We start from the raw sequence: 20,019 nt of genomic DNA, 5'->3' as shown, positions 1-20,019 counted from the left end.
CACACTTAGTTTTCTCTCTCCTGTCTTTTCCCTCCCTTTCTGCATGTGTTTCTCCTCTCCTCTCCTCTCCTCTCCTCTCCTTCCCTCTGTCCCGCTCACTCACTCACACTCTCCCGTTGGTGCTGGACGGGTCTCTCAGCCAGTGAGCTCAGAGAGGAAATGCCAAACTCTTGAGAGAGGAATTTCAACAGTAGGGAGAAGTGGAGGAGAGAGGGACAGAGAGAAAGAGGGAGGGAGGGAAGTATGGAAAAGAGAGACTGGGCACTTAATAAACACTCCTCCCCTTCTCTCCTCTTAAAGAGACAAATGCATTGTTTCCTGTGTCACTACTAGTCTGCTGTGGCCAGATTGTTGCCTCCCACAATTTTCAAATAATGCTTCTAATTTATGTGGCATAAGAGATTGTGGAATACTGTTGTCTGGCTATGCGAGACTACTGTGTCACTGAATGAAGCTCTTGGTCAGGATTGTGTGTGAAAAACAGTTGTTTACATAAATCCTCTCATTTTCACTAGAATACATACATATGAGTGTTGCGGAGAATCCAGTTAATGTTTCACATTATGGAGAAATCTGAAATATTCCCATTCCTAATAAAAGATAAAAGCCAGGCAGCCGAGGCAGGCCTGCATCACCCTGTCAGGATGTAATTATAGCAATAATGACCGGCTCACTGTATATGATCCTATAGGCTACTTAATTGGTACTAATCTAATCTACCAACCAAGGCAACAAGAAGGCAACACTGGCTGGTGATTTTGAAATGTCTCATCGCCCAGTACTCATATGGCACGACTCCGAGTCAATGTTTCCATTCCTCTTTGTTATTCACCAAGCCTGATTATAATTAATGTATCGGGGGGGAAAGGTATATAAATCAGTGGGTTTCATCCTTTTTTAATTTCAAGGACCTCCAAAACTAGCAAATGTGTACGTTCTCTTGGCTGTAAAGCCCAAACCACACCAAAGGGTTGGGTCGGAAGAAAACGTTTTTTAAGGTAAACCACACCAATGCAACTCCTTGCCCGACCCTTTGGTGTGGTTTGGACCCCTGGGGGTCCCTGGTGGACCCCCGACTTTGAGAACCACTGATATGAAGCATATGGCTAGCTAAAAGTGTTGTGAGAGGAAAGAGGAGAGGACTTTTACAACAGGAGTTTTGAACATTGTGGGTCAAATGGACTCATAATGAGGGCTATATCATTACGTACAGTAGATAGATTGTGGTCATTTTTACTGAACTGCACAGGCATTCATTGTTTTTACTGTGAATACAGAGCGCCGAGTGCGTGGCAGCTTTCTTTACACTTACAGAGCTCTCTGTTCTGTGACAACTTATCAACAGGAAAGGCACCGGGGTGTGGCCTGCCGATCTAAACAAGAAACCATTGAGTCACACGGACACACAGGCGCACACATGTAAACGCTCGCACACACGCACGCACGCACGCACACACGCACGCACGCACGCACGCACGCACGCACGCACGCAGCACAACTTTGTGAGAGGTCTCTCCCATTATGAGGTACAGTCCCATCTGCTGACCTCAGTGTCACCTTTGACCTGTGTCACATGACCCCAGAGAGAGACCTTATATGACCTTCGACCTCACAGTGTTGTCAGTCACATGTCAGGTATGGAGGAGTGATTTATTTTTTACTTACTTTTAGTGTTTCCTTTATTTGCCTAGTCCTTGATTGTCACGATTGAGTGTTTGTCATGTTGACAGCATGGGGGGGGGAAAGAAAAGAGAAATGGGGGAAAACATAAGTTTGTCTTTCTCTTGACGCTGTAAACAAAACCTCTTGTGAAATAAAATATTATTAAAATAAAAATCACACCCGTGTGAACTGAGTGGTGTAAGGTCTTATATAGAATGATCAGCTGTGGTCTGACGTAATGTCTGACGTAATGAAATCACACCCGTGTGAACTGGGTGACCATAGCAACCATGCTCATTTTTTGGTACGAACAGACAGACACGTAAACTAACAAAGCCAGTTGTAGGAGTGGTTTACACCACTCAAAAATGACATAGTATTGTTTAGAGTACTTTTAACAAACATTACGGCACCCCTCACTTCACAAGAGTGTGAATTTGTTTGACCACTTAAGCATACTTTGTCGTGTAGGCCTACGACAAAGAGCACAAATAGACGATTTTCTATTTTCCCTGTTTTTGAAAAGAAAACAAGGAAACATTATGGAAATCTTTGAATACAACAATGGAATATACAGTAGCTATATTGTCACTTGAGAGTGATGCACAGACTTGTTTTCAGTTGTCTACTATGTAGTCAATGAGCTGAAAGTGCATATGGGTGAGGTCAGGAACAGTGACATGAATGTACAGTATGTGTCTGTGACTGTGGACAAACTGAAAGACACAGACCATTCTGTTCATGTCCACTCAACACTGACGTGGCTTGTCACCGAAGATGAAAACTGAAAACGAGAGCAGAGCAGAGGAGAGAGAGAGAGAGAGAGAGCTGCCACTATAACCAAGCACAATATATAGTACCTGTAGACATGGATGGGCATTTTAATGTTACACAGCTGCGGAACAAAAAGTGCTCTATATACTTCCTCTTTCTTGAATAAGTGACGTTAGAAAGATGTCACATTTTCAAAGTTTCAAAATACATTGCAAAATTATTTGGTGAACATACACACACTAACTGGCTCGGCCGCTGTTGAATTCATTTGAATTTAATCAAAGTGTATTGCATGATAAGACAAGAAAAGCAATATACAGTACTTGCTATTCAAAGGATGTTTCGCATGCATGCTTGCTTGCTTGCATGCAGGTGCACACAGCTAGCCTGGCTAATAAGCCAGACCGAATCAGCTGTTGGCAAAAAAAAATTGCCTGCTGGCACACGACAGTGTGATTTGAGTCTGGCTTATTAGCCAGGCTACACACGCACCACCATCACACAGCCTGTATCCAGTCTGCAGTCCAATATACAGTACACACACACACTCACACATTCCCGGAAGCATGACCTCAGGTTTGTGTATGGTGACACAGACATATGTTTGAGTTACTTGAAGAGGAAAAACAACTTCACCATGGCTGGTTAATACACTTGCTGACTTGGTGGGAAAGTGATAATTTACCTTCAACCTTTTCCAAAATAACACCAATCCAAAATAATCATAATTATTTGAACTAGGGAGCCCCACCCTGATAATTTAAAGGGATTGTGACATTTAAAAAAAAAGTTTTGTAATTTTTCTTATTTGTTTTTTAGGTTTTCTGAGCTCAATTGCACCCCAAAAACCTGAACTTTTAACATTCAGTAGATTTTCTGTGGTCTGGGGTTTTCTGGCTCAAACAAGTGCTCAGATTTTCCTGTGGAGTGTGATGTAAGATCCTATATATTTAGTTTGACTCGGTTCAACAGATAAATATTTTCTTGATTTTTCTTTAAAAAGAAATGTCTTAAAAGTCCTTAAATTGTCACACTTCACTGTCATCTGGTGAACGACCCAAAATCCCAACCCACAGGTTGAGAACCTATACTGCATTTTTGTATAATGTATTCAAAAAAGCAACATGAAATACCCTTGTGGTATACTGTGGTGTACTGTACCACAAGGCAAGTTTATATGCATTGCACATCTCATGCAAAAAAGGCAATTGAAAGTGTTTTACATAAGTGGGAATTGAAAGACACAGTAAAAAGCATAATGACATAGGGAAATAAAACTAATAAACATGGGCATCGATAAAGGTCATCTTACGATCATACGTTTATCCATTGTATTGTCAGGAACAGACATACTGTACCATTCATTAGAGAAAAACATCTCTACTGTATATCAAAGAACGTGTTTTAACTTTTAACCCATTTTGGGCGGGAACCCCATTTGGTCTTTTAAGTAGGCTACTATGTTATGCTTTAGCTATTGAAAAATAGCAGATCTACAAGCTTGTAGGTCTGCTATTTTTGAAAAGTCGTGAAAATGTGGCACAAATCTTTGAATATATATTTCAGAGCGAACATTTTTAGGGGGGGTCCCTGGAACTACATATTTTAAGATGGGGGTCCGTGGCCCAATAGAGATAATTCTGGGGGTCCTTGACATGAAAAAGGTTGAGCACCACTGACACAAAAACATGGGTTGTTCAGAAGAAATTTAGGATTTTGAAGCCTTTTTTTTAATCGACCTCAGTCCAAAATGGGTTAACTAACTAATAATAATAATAATAATAATAATCTTTATTTATAGAGCACCTTTCAGACACAAGTGTAGTTCAAAGTGCTTTACATACAGTAAAAAGAAAATTCACATAAATGCAAAAAATAGAACAAGGGTAAAAACAAAAGTAATAGCTTCAAATCTGGTTAGTAGAATTCGTTGAAATTAAGAGTAAATTTAAGATAAGGAATCATGAAGGAAACAGAATGTACTTTGCCACACACACACGAACAAACACACGCACGCACACTCTACCTAAAACTACTGGACTATACAAGATTCAGACAGCAACATGTGGCCAGTTCTTTCCCAACGTGCCTGTGCTGCCGAGGCCATGAAAAACGTCATTCTGTACTTGGCAGTGGAACGGGCCATGGAAAAGGGTTGCTAACATCCCTAGGTAATTGTGTCATCTGTAATAATAACTTCCTGGCATAGGAAGTAGGCACTATTCATCGGCATTACTTCTGATCATGTGACAGGACACATGACTTCACGCTGTGCTTCCTGGCTGGTTCCGTTTACTGGCAGTCAACCAAAAACATAAATGAACTTCAAAGTATAATAATCAATTGATAAGGCAACCAATTACACTTAATCTCCATTACACAGCCACCATTAGAGTACATTCACTATGGACATCTTCAGCTATATGTTTGTCTCTCTCACTCGCTCTCAATTGTGACTGAGTGAGCCAGGCTCTCAGGCGCGCGCACACACACACACACACACACACGCACACACACACAGCTCACCTAGGCCAGTTGTGGATGGACGTGTGACCAAAGTGTGGTTGAACTAAGTAAACATCGGTTCATGTTTACTGTATGTTTTGAAAGTCTGTACTTATAATGGCCTATATTTTACTGTGTGGATTTGGAGAGAGGGAGACACACACACACACACACACACACACACACACACACACACACACACACACACACACACACACACACACACACACACACACACACACACACACACACACAGACAGTACTGCACTTAAACTTAGTTACTGGATTTGTATTGTTAATGCAAACCCTTTATTCTATACATCAGCTATTCAAAAACAGCCAATCTACAAGCTGGTATCTGGTATTTTCAAAAAGATTTCACACATTTCTTGAAATATCTTACAAAGAAAATGTGTACAGAACATCTACTTGGTGTACTTTAAGTGCATTTAGCTGCCAATACTTTAGTTACATTTTAACAGTCCTTTTACTTATCAGTGTTTCTACAATGTGGCTACTTTGAGTCCTGGCTATACAGTATGGACATCTTCAGTTATGTCTGTCCCTCTCATCAGTCGCGCTCTTTGTGACTGAACCACATGCTCACACAAACACCCACACACACTATACACACTCCATCTATGGATGGCTTCATGAAGCTTCAGACAAAATGGTGATAATTTAGCATCACATGGCTGGCGTGCAGTGCAGTCAGTCCTGAGGCCAGACGTCAGTCATTGAAAAGCGTAGCGGCGGCAGCCGGGGGTTTTCCTGCTCTCACAGACTATACTGTAGGCCTGTTACGAGCCAAACGTTAATGACCTCAGTAATTGTTGTTGCACCGAGCGTGAACTGGGGGTCAGGCTGAAATCAAACCACACGTTCAATGTTAAAGGTACATTCAGTGATTTCACTTAATTCAACTATCACTTATTTTTTCTTATTTTTTGGATAATCCTCCCTACTATAAAGTGTGCTGACCATATAAGGAGTTCCTCCCTGTCCCCAGTGAGCCCCTGGGGTCAAAAAACCCTAGTTTCGGTTTGGGCTTTGGGTGGCAAAGCTTTCATCCAATCAGGATGAGAGGTGCCTTCCTCCAATCATGATCGAGTGTGGCTGGCATTGGTGCACGGGTCTGTTGTACTTCCCCCACTGTAGAGCGTGTGCATGTGCACATCTTGTTACCGGGTGGACCGGGTTTATTTCCAAATCACCCAAATCACTGAATGCTCCTTTAATCGAGCTAAAGACAGACAGACACACACAAAACTAATAAACAAAACAAATACCCAGCTGCCAGTCCAACACGCACGCACAGGTCGTACTACGCACACACCCATCCGTGCACGCACGCAAGTACGCACACGCGCACGTACAGACTACCAACTTTTAGGGGCTTATTTTGGGATCTAGTGATGACAAGCAGGAGACAGCACGAGTTCAACCAGGTTGAACTGCTTGAACTCTTGTTGTGTTGTCAGAAAGCAACCCAGACTCGCTGACACAGTGCAGCCTCTAAAAACAGCATCTTAGATCAGATAAAATGTGACAAGTGACAAATAACTGATACCCGAGTGGAAATTGGGCCACTATTGAGCCGGCAAGAGCATCATATACTTGTTCCATACATGAAGATATATAAAAATATATGAAAATATATAAAGTATAAGGTTCTCCACTGAAATAACTGGATGATTTTATCCCCTTAAAGGCGAACTCTATCGAATGCTAGAAGGCTTTCTTACATTTATTTGTAGTTGTTACGTCCCCACCAAAGAGGTCCAGGTGTTATTTTGTGCAAAAGCGCATTATTGGCTATTTCCCCTAATATAAGCCCTCAATGAATTGAATTGAATTGCATTGAATGGGGCATTGGGGTGTTGTGCTAATTCGCTCAAAAATCATTTTATTTTGTATATATCCTCTCTTCATAATGTAAATAGTATCCCAAGCGGCACACTTTACTACTTATTTCGATGGGAATAAGCTAATTAGCACAAAAACCCAACCCCCATTGAGAGCTTAATATTAGGGGAAATAGCCAATAATGCACTTTTGCACAAAATAACACCTGGACCTCTTTGGTGGGGACGTAACAACTACAAATACAGGTAAGAAAGCCTCACACCAAGCACTAATACAGCTAACTATAACTCCACTCCTCTATAACGAAGACAATGTTGAAATATATAGTTAGCGTTATACTCTATATTTTGTTGACCAGGGACACCTGCCGGGGTCTGTACTTGGCCACCTCCTTTGCTTCCCTTTATACTGTACCTAATCTTTTTGCCTGACAAGAGCCGATAATTGATGGTTCATGATGTGGTTAAAATAATTAGTCTGTCGGATGCATGGAAACCTAATATTTGACATATGTCCAAAATTGTTACTTTTCAGGATTCAAATTCAAAAATTGCAAAAATAGCAGATCGAACATGCTCAAAACATATTGCTTCGTGCTATTTTTGATGCTGTAGTGTGATCGAGTAGAGGGCATGAATTTACAAAAACAAAACAAAAAATGGAGATAAGAGGTTTCTGCCCGACAGCAACAAATCAGTGTACACTGCATTGAAGTCTGAAGCCTGAGTCTTGAGACAGGCGTGATGTTTAGTAGAGCAACTGTGAGCGGATTTCCCAGGCATGGTTCTCTCACAGGCAGCCAGAGGTTTATTTTGTCAGACAATGGCATTCATGGTATATGGTATTCAATGGTATAATGTCATCATCATCAATCACATGCATTATTGAAATTCAGGAATTTCTCGTGGCATTTCCTTGTTTGTAAAAAATGTCGCTTAATTTCAATAACAGTGAGTACCACAGACAAAAAACAGTCTAAGTCCAAATTTCATACTGACCCCTCCACGAAAAGGCCTGACCCCTTATCTATCATTTATACATTATGGATAAATAGTGTGGACTTAGACTGTTTTTCGTCTGTGGCATTCATTATGGTCAAAGTGGAACGTTGCATGCATATTCATCTTAACGGTAGCCCGCCACTCTGTGTGAAACAAAGAGAATATACATGTACAGTACAGCTCCAGCATGGACTGTATAAGGGTCTGACGTCTCTACTGTACTAGACCTATCTAGACTTGAATAAAAGATATAAAGGTATTAAAAGTTAAAACCTCAGTGGCCAGAAGACATGTGAAAATAAGAATACCTGACGCATAATTTGTCAATGTGCACACGGTTTTATTTGTGTGGTGGTGGTGGTGGTACTGTACAGTGTCTTTCTACTGTATGTTTTGTAAAAAATATGATCATGACATGCGCACATGAGGTAGTAGTAAGGAGTTGAAGGATTGCATGCTGTGGTGTGACGGTTGCATCATCTCCTAGTGCTCCTGCTCTGCTGGGACGGTTGACCATGGCTCATTCATTACATATTCCACTACTTAGAAATTCCACTTCTTTTTGCTGTGAGTCACAGCATGCACGCACGCACGCACGCACACACATGCACGCACGCACACATGCACAAGCACGCACACACACATTTGAATTATTTTATTTGGATCTGCACAAGAGGCGCAATACAATAGATCCAAACACTGATCAGAAGAAGGTTACATTAGATGGTGATACCGTCCAACCAAATACAACTGCTGCACATGCTTAACACACAGAGGAAAAAAGATAGCACATTGATGACACTTTGTCGCACGCACGCACGCACGATAATCTTGAAAGTTTTATTTCAAAAAATATTTCTTCCAGAGATGTAACTTTTCTCCATGTGGCCATAGTACAATACAGTGCACGTCATGAAGGCACAAATAACTGCAAATAAAACTAATAATAATAAAACAACAACATTGTAGTAATTTATGTAAGGACGCCTCCTGGTCGAACTCCCATGCAGCAAGGTTTTTTTTCCCAGACACGTCCAGCTGGGAGGAGGCAACGGGGTAGACCGGGGGACCAGTGGTGCAAAGGAACTTGTACTCGAGTGATAAAAAATTGGGAGGTCCGGGCACTCAAGTTAAAAGAGGGACCAGCATGTTCTGTCCTCTTCATCAGGGGTAAATAATCATCTTTTTGCTGTGATGAAGAGTGAAGAAGACCTGTGGTCCAAACATGTTCCCTCTTTTAACTCGAGTGCCCAATCTAATGTCTTATCCCATCTGATCCAGGAGTACCTTTTACTATTTTAACTCTATTTAGCACCTGGTTGCCTCGTTCTCTCTGCTTAAAAGAAACTCAAAAGTACTCTCAGAGACAAACATTGTAACTTTTTACTCCACAACGCGTGGCATCGCGGAACGTTGCGCTGCTATTTTCAAAGAGTTTTTATACATTTTAGACATAATGATAACTTGAGAAACGGGACATTCTGCATAACGAGTACTTTTACTTTTTTATTTAGTACTTTTACTCTTTACTCTTTAACTACTTTTTTTTACTTTTTTACGTTTCAACATTTTGTATTGTTTTACTTAAGTAAAAACATTTAGTACTTTTCCACCACTGCCAAGGAGGACCAGGTGGAGGTATTCTTTCTCTCTACGCTGGCCTTGGAACGCCTCGGGATCCCCCAGTCAGAGCTGTCTAATGTGGGCCAGGGAAACGGAGGCCTGTTCTCCCCCTGTTGGAACCGACACCTCCGATCCACCACCAGACTTTGGATGAAGCACTTTGAAGATGGATAGATGTACGGTATATATCTTCCAAACAAATACGACTTCATATAAAATGGCCTTCTATAGAGCAGGGGTTCTCAACCCGTGGGTCGCGACCCCTCGGCGGGTCGCCAAATTATTTTAGGGGGTCCCCAAATTATTTTCAAAAAAAAAAAAGAAAAAAAAAATACTTTTTTTAAATTTTATTTTCACGATTTTTCAAAAATAGCAGACCTACAAGCTCGTAGCGCGCCACTCGGTGGCGCGCTACGAGCTTGTAGATCTGCTATTTTTCATTAGCTAAATTATAACATAATGCTTAAAACACCAAAAGGGGTTCCCGCCCAAAATGGGTTAAGGTTATTGTAGCAGTCAATTTATATTGGGGGTCGGGAGGGGGCGGGGCGGGGGTCCCGAGACATTGCCAAAGCATTTCCGGGGGTCCCCGGCCAAAAACGTTGAGAACCCCTGCTATAGAGCACCGCAGTCTGACGTAATTTAGGTATCCTACCCGGTTGTCACGTGTTCTTCCCTCCATTCTGAATTCCCATAGGAGGTGTTTAATATTGTGTCATATACTGTAACATCTGTGTTCGAAAAATAACCAAATGGTCCCGCGGCTTGACTCATATGGATATGAAGCATCAACTGACGGCGGAGAAAACCACTAACGTTACCGCAGCCGAATTATTTACATTTTCACCAGAAACGGACAAATCTGAGTCACAGTTTTGCAGGGAAACTGTTGCAGTTTTACTGTACAAGCCGTTTGTACTTGTAACATTTTAACTCAAATAATATTTGCTTTTGGTGGGGGGCTCTGGAACAACATTATTTTGAGATGGGGGTCGGCGGCCAAATACAATTTTGGAGGTCCTTGCCATTAAAATGTTTGACTATCGTAAACGATACAGAGCCACCTCCCTGACAAAAGCGCCGTGACCGTTTGTTTATTTTTGGACCACAATTCTTATACGAGACGATTCTAAAAATGACCCGATGTTATTCTCCAACTAGAGAAATGACGTCCGTGACCCAGGGGATGAGCGAGTGGCACCAGGACCTCTGCACTCTATAATGTCATAACCATGAGTTCTACATGTACTGCACCTGCAGCTTTTACGAGCATAGATACACTTCAAAGAGACTGGCCACCGAATGCATGCGATAGAAGATTCCAAAAGGAAGTCCAATGTTGACAACTGCTGCCCACATGGAGAATTTGTAGAAACCTGTTTCGAGGTAGTGGTCAAACTGGGGACGAGCTCCAAAGGCAGGCATGATCCAGAGCTGTTGATCAAAACAAATGACATTTGCTTTATGCCATGTATAGTTGTATATACCCTTGTCACTTTGATCATTGTACATGAATGAATTTAACACATTAAGACTGGGAAAGCATCTGTGTCGTTTTAGATTTTAGCCCTACTTTGGTTATCAAAGTGGGGTCCACTTATCCATTATTTTATACTTTGGCAATACAAAAATTGCAGATATGCAGCTTGTGGATCTGTTATTTTTGAGAAATCGTAAAACTTTTCTTTAACTGGTTCGACCGTACGACGTGTGGGCACGTCATAAGCAACCAACCGTGTGTACACGTCCTAGCGTGTGTACACGTCCTAGCGTGTGTACACGTCCTAGCGCATTTTCAATTATATCAAACAAGAGAAGAATATTCTGATTTCTTTTCAGATTTTTTTTTTAGTTGGCCTCCAAGGCCACCATACTCTTCGTTCATTCGCGGTCCCGGTCACTTCCTAGTTTACCACTGCAGAAAGAATGCCTCGTATCTCCTAATCTAGGGTGCTCTCCATGGTTTTGATCAGATGGATATACTAAGCTTCTGACCTGCCTCTCGTTCAAAATATGAACGCGAGGGACCATCGAGCGATTTTATTGAAACGAGAGAAAGGTAAGCAAGTTAAAATATGTCTCTGGTTTTTTTTCCGGAACGGAAGGGGGGGGGGGGGGCTTCACAGAGTAAAAGCGGCCATAACTAACTTCCAGGCACCCAGAGCTGATTGTGTTAATATGTGAACATTTTTTATTCAAATATTTGCTTCTGGGGGACAAAAAGTACTCACAATAACATTGGCGAGCAGCAGGAAGGCGCAGACCTCCTTCAGTACTCTTCTGTTCCAGGTCAGCCTGGGATGGTATTTAGGGGTGATAGGGTGTATAGCTGTGCTGGTCCCGGTGTCGATCTCTGAAGCTTCCAGATCAGCAGCGCTCTTTAGCTCCTCATTGGGGCAGCCATATGGGTTTGGGTTGGCTATCACGTTGCTAACTGGCTGGTGTGGCTCGTGATAGGGCAAACGTTGGATGCCTTCGATTATGAACATGTTCTGCAGGATGACCTGGATCAGTGGTGGAAAAAAAGTACTCACGTTCTTTACTTAATTAAAGGAGAAATCCAGACCAAAACACATGTACCCATGAATCAGCCTATAATCCTGTCCCAACATACATGTTGGCCTTGGCTTGAATTGTTTCATAAATGCCGCCTGTTCTCCATTTCTCTCCCACAGTAAAATGCAGTTAGAATGGAACTAGTTGTTTTCATTCTAATGCGGGTATTTTAGTAGCAGTCCAAACCTTTTTTTTCGAGTAAAAGTACAAAAGTATTGGCATCAATACTCATTATGTAGAAAGTGTCATTTCAAGTTCACACACACACACACACACACACACACACACACACACACACACACACACACACACACACACACACACACACACACACACACACACACACACACACACACACACACACACACACACACACACACACACACACGTGTGGACTTCAGAAACCACTCTTCAGGTGACATCATCGTTAGGCTGATTTTTTTTTTAAATCAAGATTTTTTTGTTTTAATATTACATTTGTATTATCGAGAGAGCGATGAGTAGATTTATTTCTTTGCTATTTTATCATGAACATTAGTGAGGACCAATTATATGAAGATAGGTTGAAAAGTGGTGAAGTCATACTTTAGAAGTCATACTAAAAGTCATACATTTGCCCGGGACCCTATAGTGAAAACAGTCGATCTACACGCTCACAACGCACCGCTTCGCGCCACGTTGTGAGCGTCTAGATCGGCAATTTTCACTACTTCTTAAACATCTGCTTTTTATGGAATTATTTTTCTTAGATTTTCTGAAATTGCTTTTTTTGAGGGGAATGTTTTTGGAAAATGTTTTTGAAATAATATTTAAAAACAAAATGTAGGAAACCAAACAGAATTGTGACCCACAAATGGGTAACGGACCCCCAGTGTTTGGGAAACAAACACAGGTGCTTTTAAATGACTTTCCACCACTGACCTGCAGCACGGTCAGTGCGGCCCAGGCCAGGTTGAGGCCGTTCAGGTGGCCCTTGGCTCCCGTCCCCACCTCGGCCACGATGGTGAAGTAGCTGACGGTGAGCTGGCCTATGGAGGAGCCGAGCAGCAGGCCCACGTCCAGGGTGCGCGTGGGGTTCTTCCCCAACGCGTGCTCCTGCTGGTGCAGCATGTGGATGGCCACGCCCACCATGGTCAGCCCCGACATCAGGATAACCGCCACGATGTTCATCACAAAGTGCATCATGAGCGCGTGCTCCCGCCGGCCGACGTCCTCCTGGTCCATCTCCACCTGGTCCCCACGGTCACATGCAACAACCATGAGGGAGGGTATGGTTCCACAAACCTATAATGTGACTTCATCTAGCTCTCTCTGATTACATGGCATATTCTAAAAACCCACTCCCTGTCTGGAAAACCCTTCATTGCTTGGACTCTGAAAATGATTCATTTTGGGTACTTAAAACTATTTGCGCCACGTACAAATATACTCGTACCCCCCAGCTATGGGACGTTATCTGCCAGCTATCTAAGCCCCCCCCCCCCCCCCCCCCCCCCCCCCCCTATAGCTATGGCCGTTTATAGCCCAGTAATAGTAATAGTTTTTTTTCCGCAAAAAAAAAAAGAAGACATGTGAATCCCAAGACTCCTTCAAAACCGCTTTCAAAGAGCACTCGAAACTGGCCCCTGTAAAAAAGTCCCCCCCCGCTTTATTCCATACTGTACACGTTTCGCTTTTTAAAAACACTAGGCCTATATACATGATGATGTATGATGATTTCTTCTTTTTTATTTTTTTTGCATTTTAGTGTATATTTGTATGTCTTTAAATATTCTGATGAACTGAAAATGGAGGACAATGATGTAAACAAGTCTTAGTGCTTTTTCTGGTTTTATCCTTGTAGCAGTTTTTGTGTTGACCTGTACTTTCGTTATTGAAATTCTACCAAATTCTAGAAACTGTGAATACAATTTTCAATGAATCACCTCGTACACCACAAAGGTCGCCAGGCCCGCGATCACCAGGAGGATCCCCGCTATGGGCCCGAAGAAGATGTCCTTGCCGTGGAACCTATAGTGTTGAATTCGATAGCAAAAATGTTAGTCACCTCAAATGTTTTAGGTTAGTCGAACTAAATATTAAGGGTGTAATGATATAGTAACTGCATCGAAAAATCGATTTTAATTTCAATAAGTATATCAAAATGTATACAGCAACATATCGCATCGTCTGACTGCAAATAAAACGGTATTGAATCTTTTTGCAATGCAAATAATTGATATACCTGTATAATATGAAGTACTTGTGCATTGTATTTAGCAATTTTAAGAAGAAAATTGAAAAAGAGGGGTTTAATTACTTTTCCATTCAATATCGCTACACTTGGTCTATTGATAACTGTGTGTATTATCTGTGTTCATGTCAAGGTGCAGGTTTGTCCATTATGTGTTAATTTTTCTTTTTAGAATAAATACAGGTTTTAATCAAATATAATGTCCATGAATTTGCTAGGCTAGAGAATCACTGTGTTTACTTATTTATATCCATATTCATGCATTTTTCCCTTTAAAAAACTGCACTATCCACATGTTTCACACAGATTGAATTTCTTTGCTAAATAGTTACGCGCTGCGACAATCACTGGTCTTGTAGATCTGCTATTTTCAGAGCACATAAAATGACTTGTTCTTTTAGTTCTATATGATCTCTTCTCCAGTAGTCCCTCCCTAACATTTTAGTCTAGTTTATTTGTCTAGTCGAAATTGTCAATGGATTCAGTTTTAGTCACCATGGCCTAGACTTTATTTCGTTCCTATTCGGGTTTTCCTCAGTGAAAAAAAGCTAGTCGACGAACAACTTTCGTCATCGTTTCAGTTGACAAAATCAACACTGACCGGATGTGGTGAGGGGCGTGGTTGTCCGTGAGGCGTCCGACGTTCTTCCACATGACGTAGGCCATGGCGGAGGCAAACAGGCTGTACTCGATGTTGAAGGGGTACAGGTAGTAGTAGGCCTGCTTGATGGTCTTACACGCCTTGTGGCTGCACTTGCACTCGTCTTCTCCGAAGCTCACTGAACAAAATGTGACAAAAAGTGCCAGGGACATGTGTTAGGTCACGGTCGGTGGGTAGTTTTGTCTATGTGTGTTGCTTCAAGCCAGTGGTTCTCACAATTCTTCATCTGAAAATATTTTGTGCCCCACACAAGATTTGTTTTTGTTAGAAATATGTTTCAAAAATGATTCCAAATTGCTAAATTTGATGATTTTCATGATGAAAAACTAAACAAAAACAGATCGACAGGCTCACGCTCAACGCTTTGCATCGCAACCTGTTGTGAACTTGTAAATTAATTGTCAAATAGTCAATAATATACCGTTAAAAAGTGGTTAAACTGATTCAACCACTTTGAGAAACACTGATTTATTACCTACCTACCTGTCTCGATGATACTTTTTCGAGATGAAGTGGCGTTATTTATATTATGAAAGTCTGGAACACCCGTTTGGTGTATGGACTCCTCTGTGACAGCGGTCATCCACAGGATTAGGTTAGTAGACAGCAGCAGCATCAACCCACAGCTAAGAGAGGCAAGAGTTTCATATTCTGTCATTTTAAAACTTGGCATATGCCACAGATTCAAAGTTTATCAGATGTCGTAGGCATGTTGAATCATGCGATAAAGGGAAATCCATTCTGGCTATAGTTTTACCGTGTTAGGTTCCATTGCAGCTCCACACAGTCTTTGGCATGGAACCACAGGAAGTACGTCTGAAAGGAAAGGAATAAACCATTCTAACAATTTATATCATTATCTTGTATCACACAAATTGATTTGTTTTCCATTCCATTCCATTCCATTCCATTCAATCCTTGCGTTCCTATGCGCTTGGCATATTTATCTACCTGGACAAAAATGAACACAATTTGCACCACAGGAAACACCACCTTGACCGCAGACTCACAATGGAGGTAGCCGACGTAGTTGGCAATCTTAAAAATGTCCATTATGAGACTGAGTACGCCAAATAACACGAGTCCCCCTGGAAAGAAAAAAGAAAATATGGACTTAGGCAATGTTAAATAACATGCTGAATGGTCATGAATTCCAAATAGACACCAAAGGCTTTCCTATTAACCAATTTAGATCTGAGGCCGATTCAACAAATGTCTTCTAAATCCTGACAGATTTCTGAAAAACCCTATGTTTTTATGTCAGTGGTACACAGCAGGTTAATCTGCTGAAGTTTTTTTTAACCTGAACTGGAAAACAAACAAAACCACCGTAACATCATTTTCATCCCTCTTTAGTACTTTTACATTTCCAATAGCCTATAATATCATATGCACACAGAATAACTCTTCCTAAGGTGTTACCGATGATACTAATTAAGGCTCTGTTCCATTTAGTGTGCAGCGGTTCTCAAACATTTTAATTTCAAGGTCCCCCATAACAAACGGAACCAAATGGACCCGTACACTCTCAAGAGTTACACAGCTGTATACGGGGCCATTTGGAACCCACTCAAGGACACTTTGAGACCTACGGGTGTAGCAGAGTGTATCCAGTGAGCCAACACGCACAATAGAAGCAGCACCATGACTCTGTTTGACCAGAATGGTATCATCGGTAAGACCAGGAGTCGACCTTGTTGGTACTAGTTGACTAGTTGATAAGAAAAAAATTAAAAAGTTTTTTTTTTCCCCCCCGATTTTGTAGGCCTCAAGATCAGATTACTTCACCAATGTACACAGTTTTTAAATGTACAAATATGTATAAAATAAAATAAAACTACCTATTACATAATAGGTAGTTAAACGACTAGTCAACTAGGCAACTAGTCAACTAGTAAAAATGACTAGAAGTGAATGCCCTAGTATGCACAGAGCACATTACCCCTGAGCCACACGGGTCCCGCGTGGCCGTCCTTGAACAGCACAGCCTTGTGCTTCTGAGACGTGTGGACGGTGTAGTAGACCATCCAGGCGCCGGACAGCACCATCAGGATGATGAGGTACACCTGCAGGTCCGCGGAGTTGAAGGAGGTGGTGCTGTAGGCGGTGCCGCTGACCAGGGCCGAGCCCAGGATCAGGGTGTTGACGGCGATGAGGCCGGACATCAGCCGGCCCAGGTTTCCGCACTGCTCCGCCACGCATCCGGAGGACAGGTCCACGGTGGGTTCCATCGGTGTCGTCGCCGCGGCGCTCGCCGCCACCGGTCCTCCTCCCGCTACGCCGTCGTCGCTGGACAGGTGTTCCTTGTCCCCCGGCGCTTGCAGGTCGTGGGCCATCTTCCTGCATGGGTCACACAGAACGTCGGGGGTCAAGCAGTCGCATGGGTATCCCGTGTTCAAACACATGTCTGGCCTAGGCAAGGAGGCAACCAGGTGCTCAGGAGGTGTGTAGGTATAAAAAATGTAAAAATGGTAAAAAGGTGCTCCTGGGATCAATCGGGATAACACAACGATATAGAGCAAAGAGGAGATCCGGGCACACTTAATGTTAAAAGGAGGAAATATTGTATTGAACCGACATGTTTCGACCTATACGGTCTTCATCATGTCTGGCCTAGCTGCTGCTGTGAGATCCTTTACACACGCACACACAAAAGGATTTTTGATCTTTGTGCCGTTTCTGGCTCTATTTAAAGGGACGGCGGGATCGTCAGCCCCACCCACGTTTACCAATGTCTTACTTAGACTTAGTTCCTCCCGTTCCTATTGGAACATTGGGCGACGAGTCCTCTCCATTTACCAATGTCAATAATGTGTTATTACCACACACAGTGTGTTTTGCGCAAAATAGCCATGCAAAGTTCAAAATAATGTCTTTCCCGGAAGCTCATTCTTACAATTCCATACCATTTCAAACAACAACATTGCTCACCTATTTCAACTGATAATATTATTCAGACACTTGTGGAAAATCCCCAGACCTGGTAGGGTAATATCTCTGTGCTAAGATACCAGCGCAGCAAGCAGCATGCAGCCCACCTGTTCTTATCCTCTCTCTCTCATGGGATCTTCTGTTTACAAACTGTTAAAAGATAAATAGAAACTGAAAATAAAGTGAATTAAACGTTTTTCTCCTTTGTACATATGGTAATAATAATAATAATAATACATTTTATTTATAACGCACTTTACATTTGAAACAAATCTCAACGTGCTACATCAAGAGAAGAAAAATAAAATAAAATAACGCATAAGTATATAAAAGGACTAAAATAAGGACAATTCATGAATTTCGTGGTCAAGTATACTGCTTAAAGGTTAAAAGCACACAGGGCATCTTAAAAGTCCAACTAGGCAAATGCCTTGTTAAAAAGAATGGTGTTTTGTATTTGCTGATGATACAAATTATTGTGTTATTTTTATGCTATGTTGATGAATTGAATACATGGGACCACAATGGAAACAAACAAGGGGACTTTTTTTTTTTTTTATCACAGGGGTGACGTGACATTGTAATTGGCTAGCAACATTTGTGGGAGGAGCCTATATAAGCGATTGCGGCAACCACACTTTGCAATATTTCTAAATTGCGACTTGAAATGTAATTGTCTGGTTTTCACCGAGTGTCTACACAAGTTGGACGGTCAATTTGTGCACGTGTAACTGAACATGCAATGGCATGTAGGAAAACATGCACCGCACTGTGTACTGTACACAAGGGAGAGAATGGTCTAGAACCCATACACACACACACGACATGTTAAATTCACCTGGAACATGTACGTGATTTCCAGACCGTGTTGTTTTAGCTGTACGTGATTTCAAGACCGTGCTGTTTTAGCTGTACGTGATTTCAAGACCGTGCTGTTTTAGCTGTACGTGATTTCAAGACCGTGCTGTTTTAGGCTATATTAGTTCTGGCGCATGCATAAGTATTTGTAATTGGCTAGTTAGTAGAATAGATCCCATAAACTGGTTGGACTAAAATAGCCAGTAGCCTCAGAGGATGTGCATCCCAGTGATTTTTGTTTTATTATGAGCACTATGAGCTTGCTATTAAAAATAAAAAGTCTTTCTTATATTATTGCACAATTTGGCCAATGTTTGACCAGTTTTTATAGGATAGTTTATTACTTTTGATGCTGTAATGGTCTTTTTCTTGCTTTTTTATGTATCCTGTCAACAAAGATTTACAAATTATGTCACTGAGACTACCTTACACTAAAAGGGCGTGTATACTGTAGTGTCAGTTACATTATCGTCTGTCAGGTGGAAACCTCATAATGTCAGAAACTGTTACTTTCCAAGATTTAAATTCCAAAGTATCAAACGTATCAGATCTACAAGCTCAAAGCGCCAGGTTTTGAGCTTGTGTTACTTTTGGACACTGTAGTGTGATCAAGTAGGGCATTCATTTACAAAAATCACACCCGTGTGAAGTGAGGGGCGCTAATATATTAAAGTCTAACTCATGTTGATTAGGTGATGTAATGGTGATGTAAAACAAACGGTGCCAACACAAACATTAAATGCCATTAACAATAAAGAGACAATATGAGGTAATGAGTTACAAAATGACGTAAGTTTTCCCTTCATTGTCAATGGCGTTTATTAAACAAACATTGAACTAAAGACAAACATTAAGCCTGTATATATATAGGAGGGGCTAGCACCCCTCAAAAAACACAAAGGGTTTAAATATGGAGATAGGGGGTTTCTGCCCAACAGCGATGATATGTATGAAATGTACTTAATAATATAGCACACATACTGGAGCAAGAACTGTATCTGTGTGTGTGTGTGTGTGTGTGTGTGTGTGTGTGTGTGTGTGTGTGTGTGTGTGTGTGTGTGTGTGTGTGTGTGTGTGTGTGTGTGTGTGTCCTGTGGGAGAGCTAGACTGCTGCTCCCACTGGGCTGTCATTCCCTGGGAGTGGAGGAGAATGGTGATAGTATTAGGTCATGGGAAAGTCAAAGCGAGAGAGAGAGAGAGAGAGAGAGAGAGAGAGAGAGAGAGAGAGAGAGAGAGAGAGAGAGAGAGAGAGAAAACCCGTCAGCTGGGGGATAACAGACAGACCCACCCAGCTGCTATCTAACAGTCTACTATGGCAGAATAAATAGCTGTGAAGGGAAAGTGTCCTT

At 41.7% G+C, this 20,019-nt stretch overlaps 1 protein-coding gene across 1 annotated transcript; it reads right to left on the bottom strand.

Annotated features, from left to right (window-relative positions):
• Positions 1-10,528: 10,528 nt before the first annotated feature.
• On the bottom strand, positions 10,529-17,286 carry LOC306937194 (proton channel OTOP2-like; the record flags this gene model as incomplete). Its single annotated transcript, XM_079520860.1, has 9 exons — positions 10,529-10,865; positions 11,663-11,935; positions 12,909-13,217; positions 13,913-13,997; positions 14,822-14,999; positions 15,365-15,507; positions 15,639-15,697; positions 15,833-15,969; positions 16,824-17,286. The coding sequence occupies 9 exons, from the start codon at positions 17,284-17,286 to the stop codon at positions 10,695-10,697; spliced, it is 1,818 nt and encodes a 605-aa protein (XP_079376986.1). The 3' UTR covers positions 10,529-10,694.
• Between the last annotated feature and the right edge of the window lie 2,733 nt (positions 17,287-20,019).

This window comes from Electrona antarctica (assembly GCF_951216825.1).
Source record: "Electrona antarctica genome assembly, chromosome: 14".
Lineage (NCBI taxonomy): Eukaryota > Metazoa > Chordata > Actinopteri > Myctophiformes > Myctophidae > Electrona > Electrona antarctica.
This window is presented reverse-complemented; position numbering and strand designations above follow the sequence as displayed.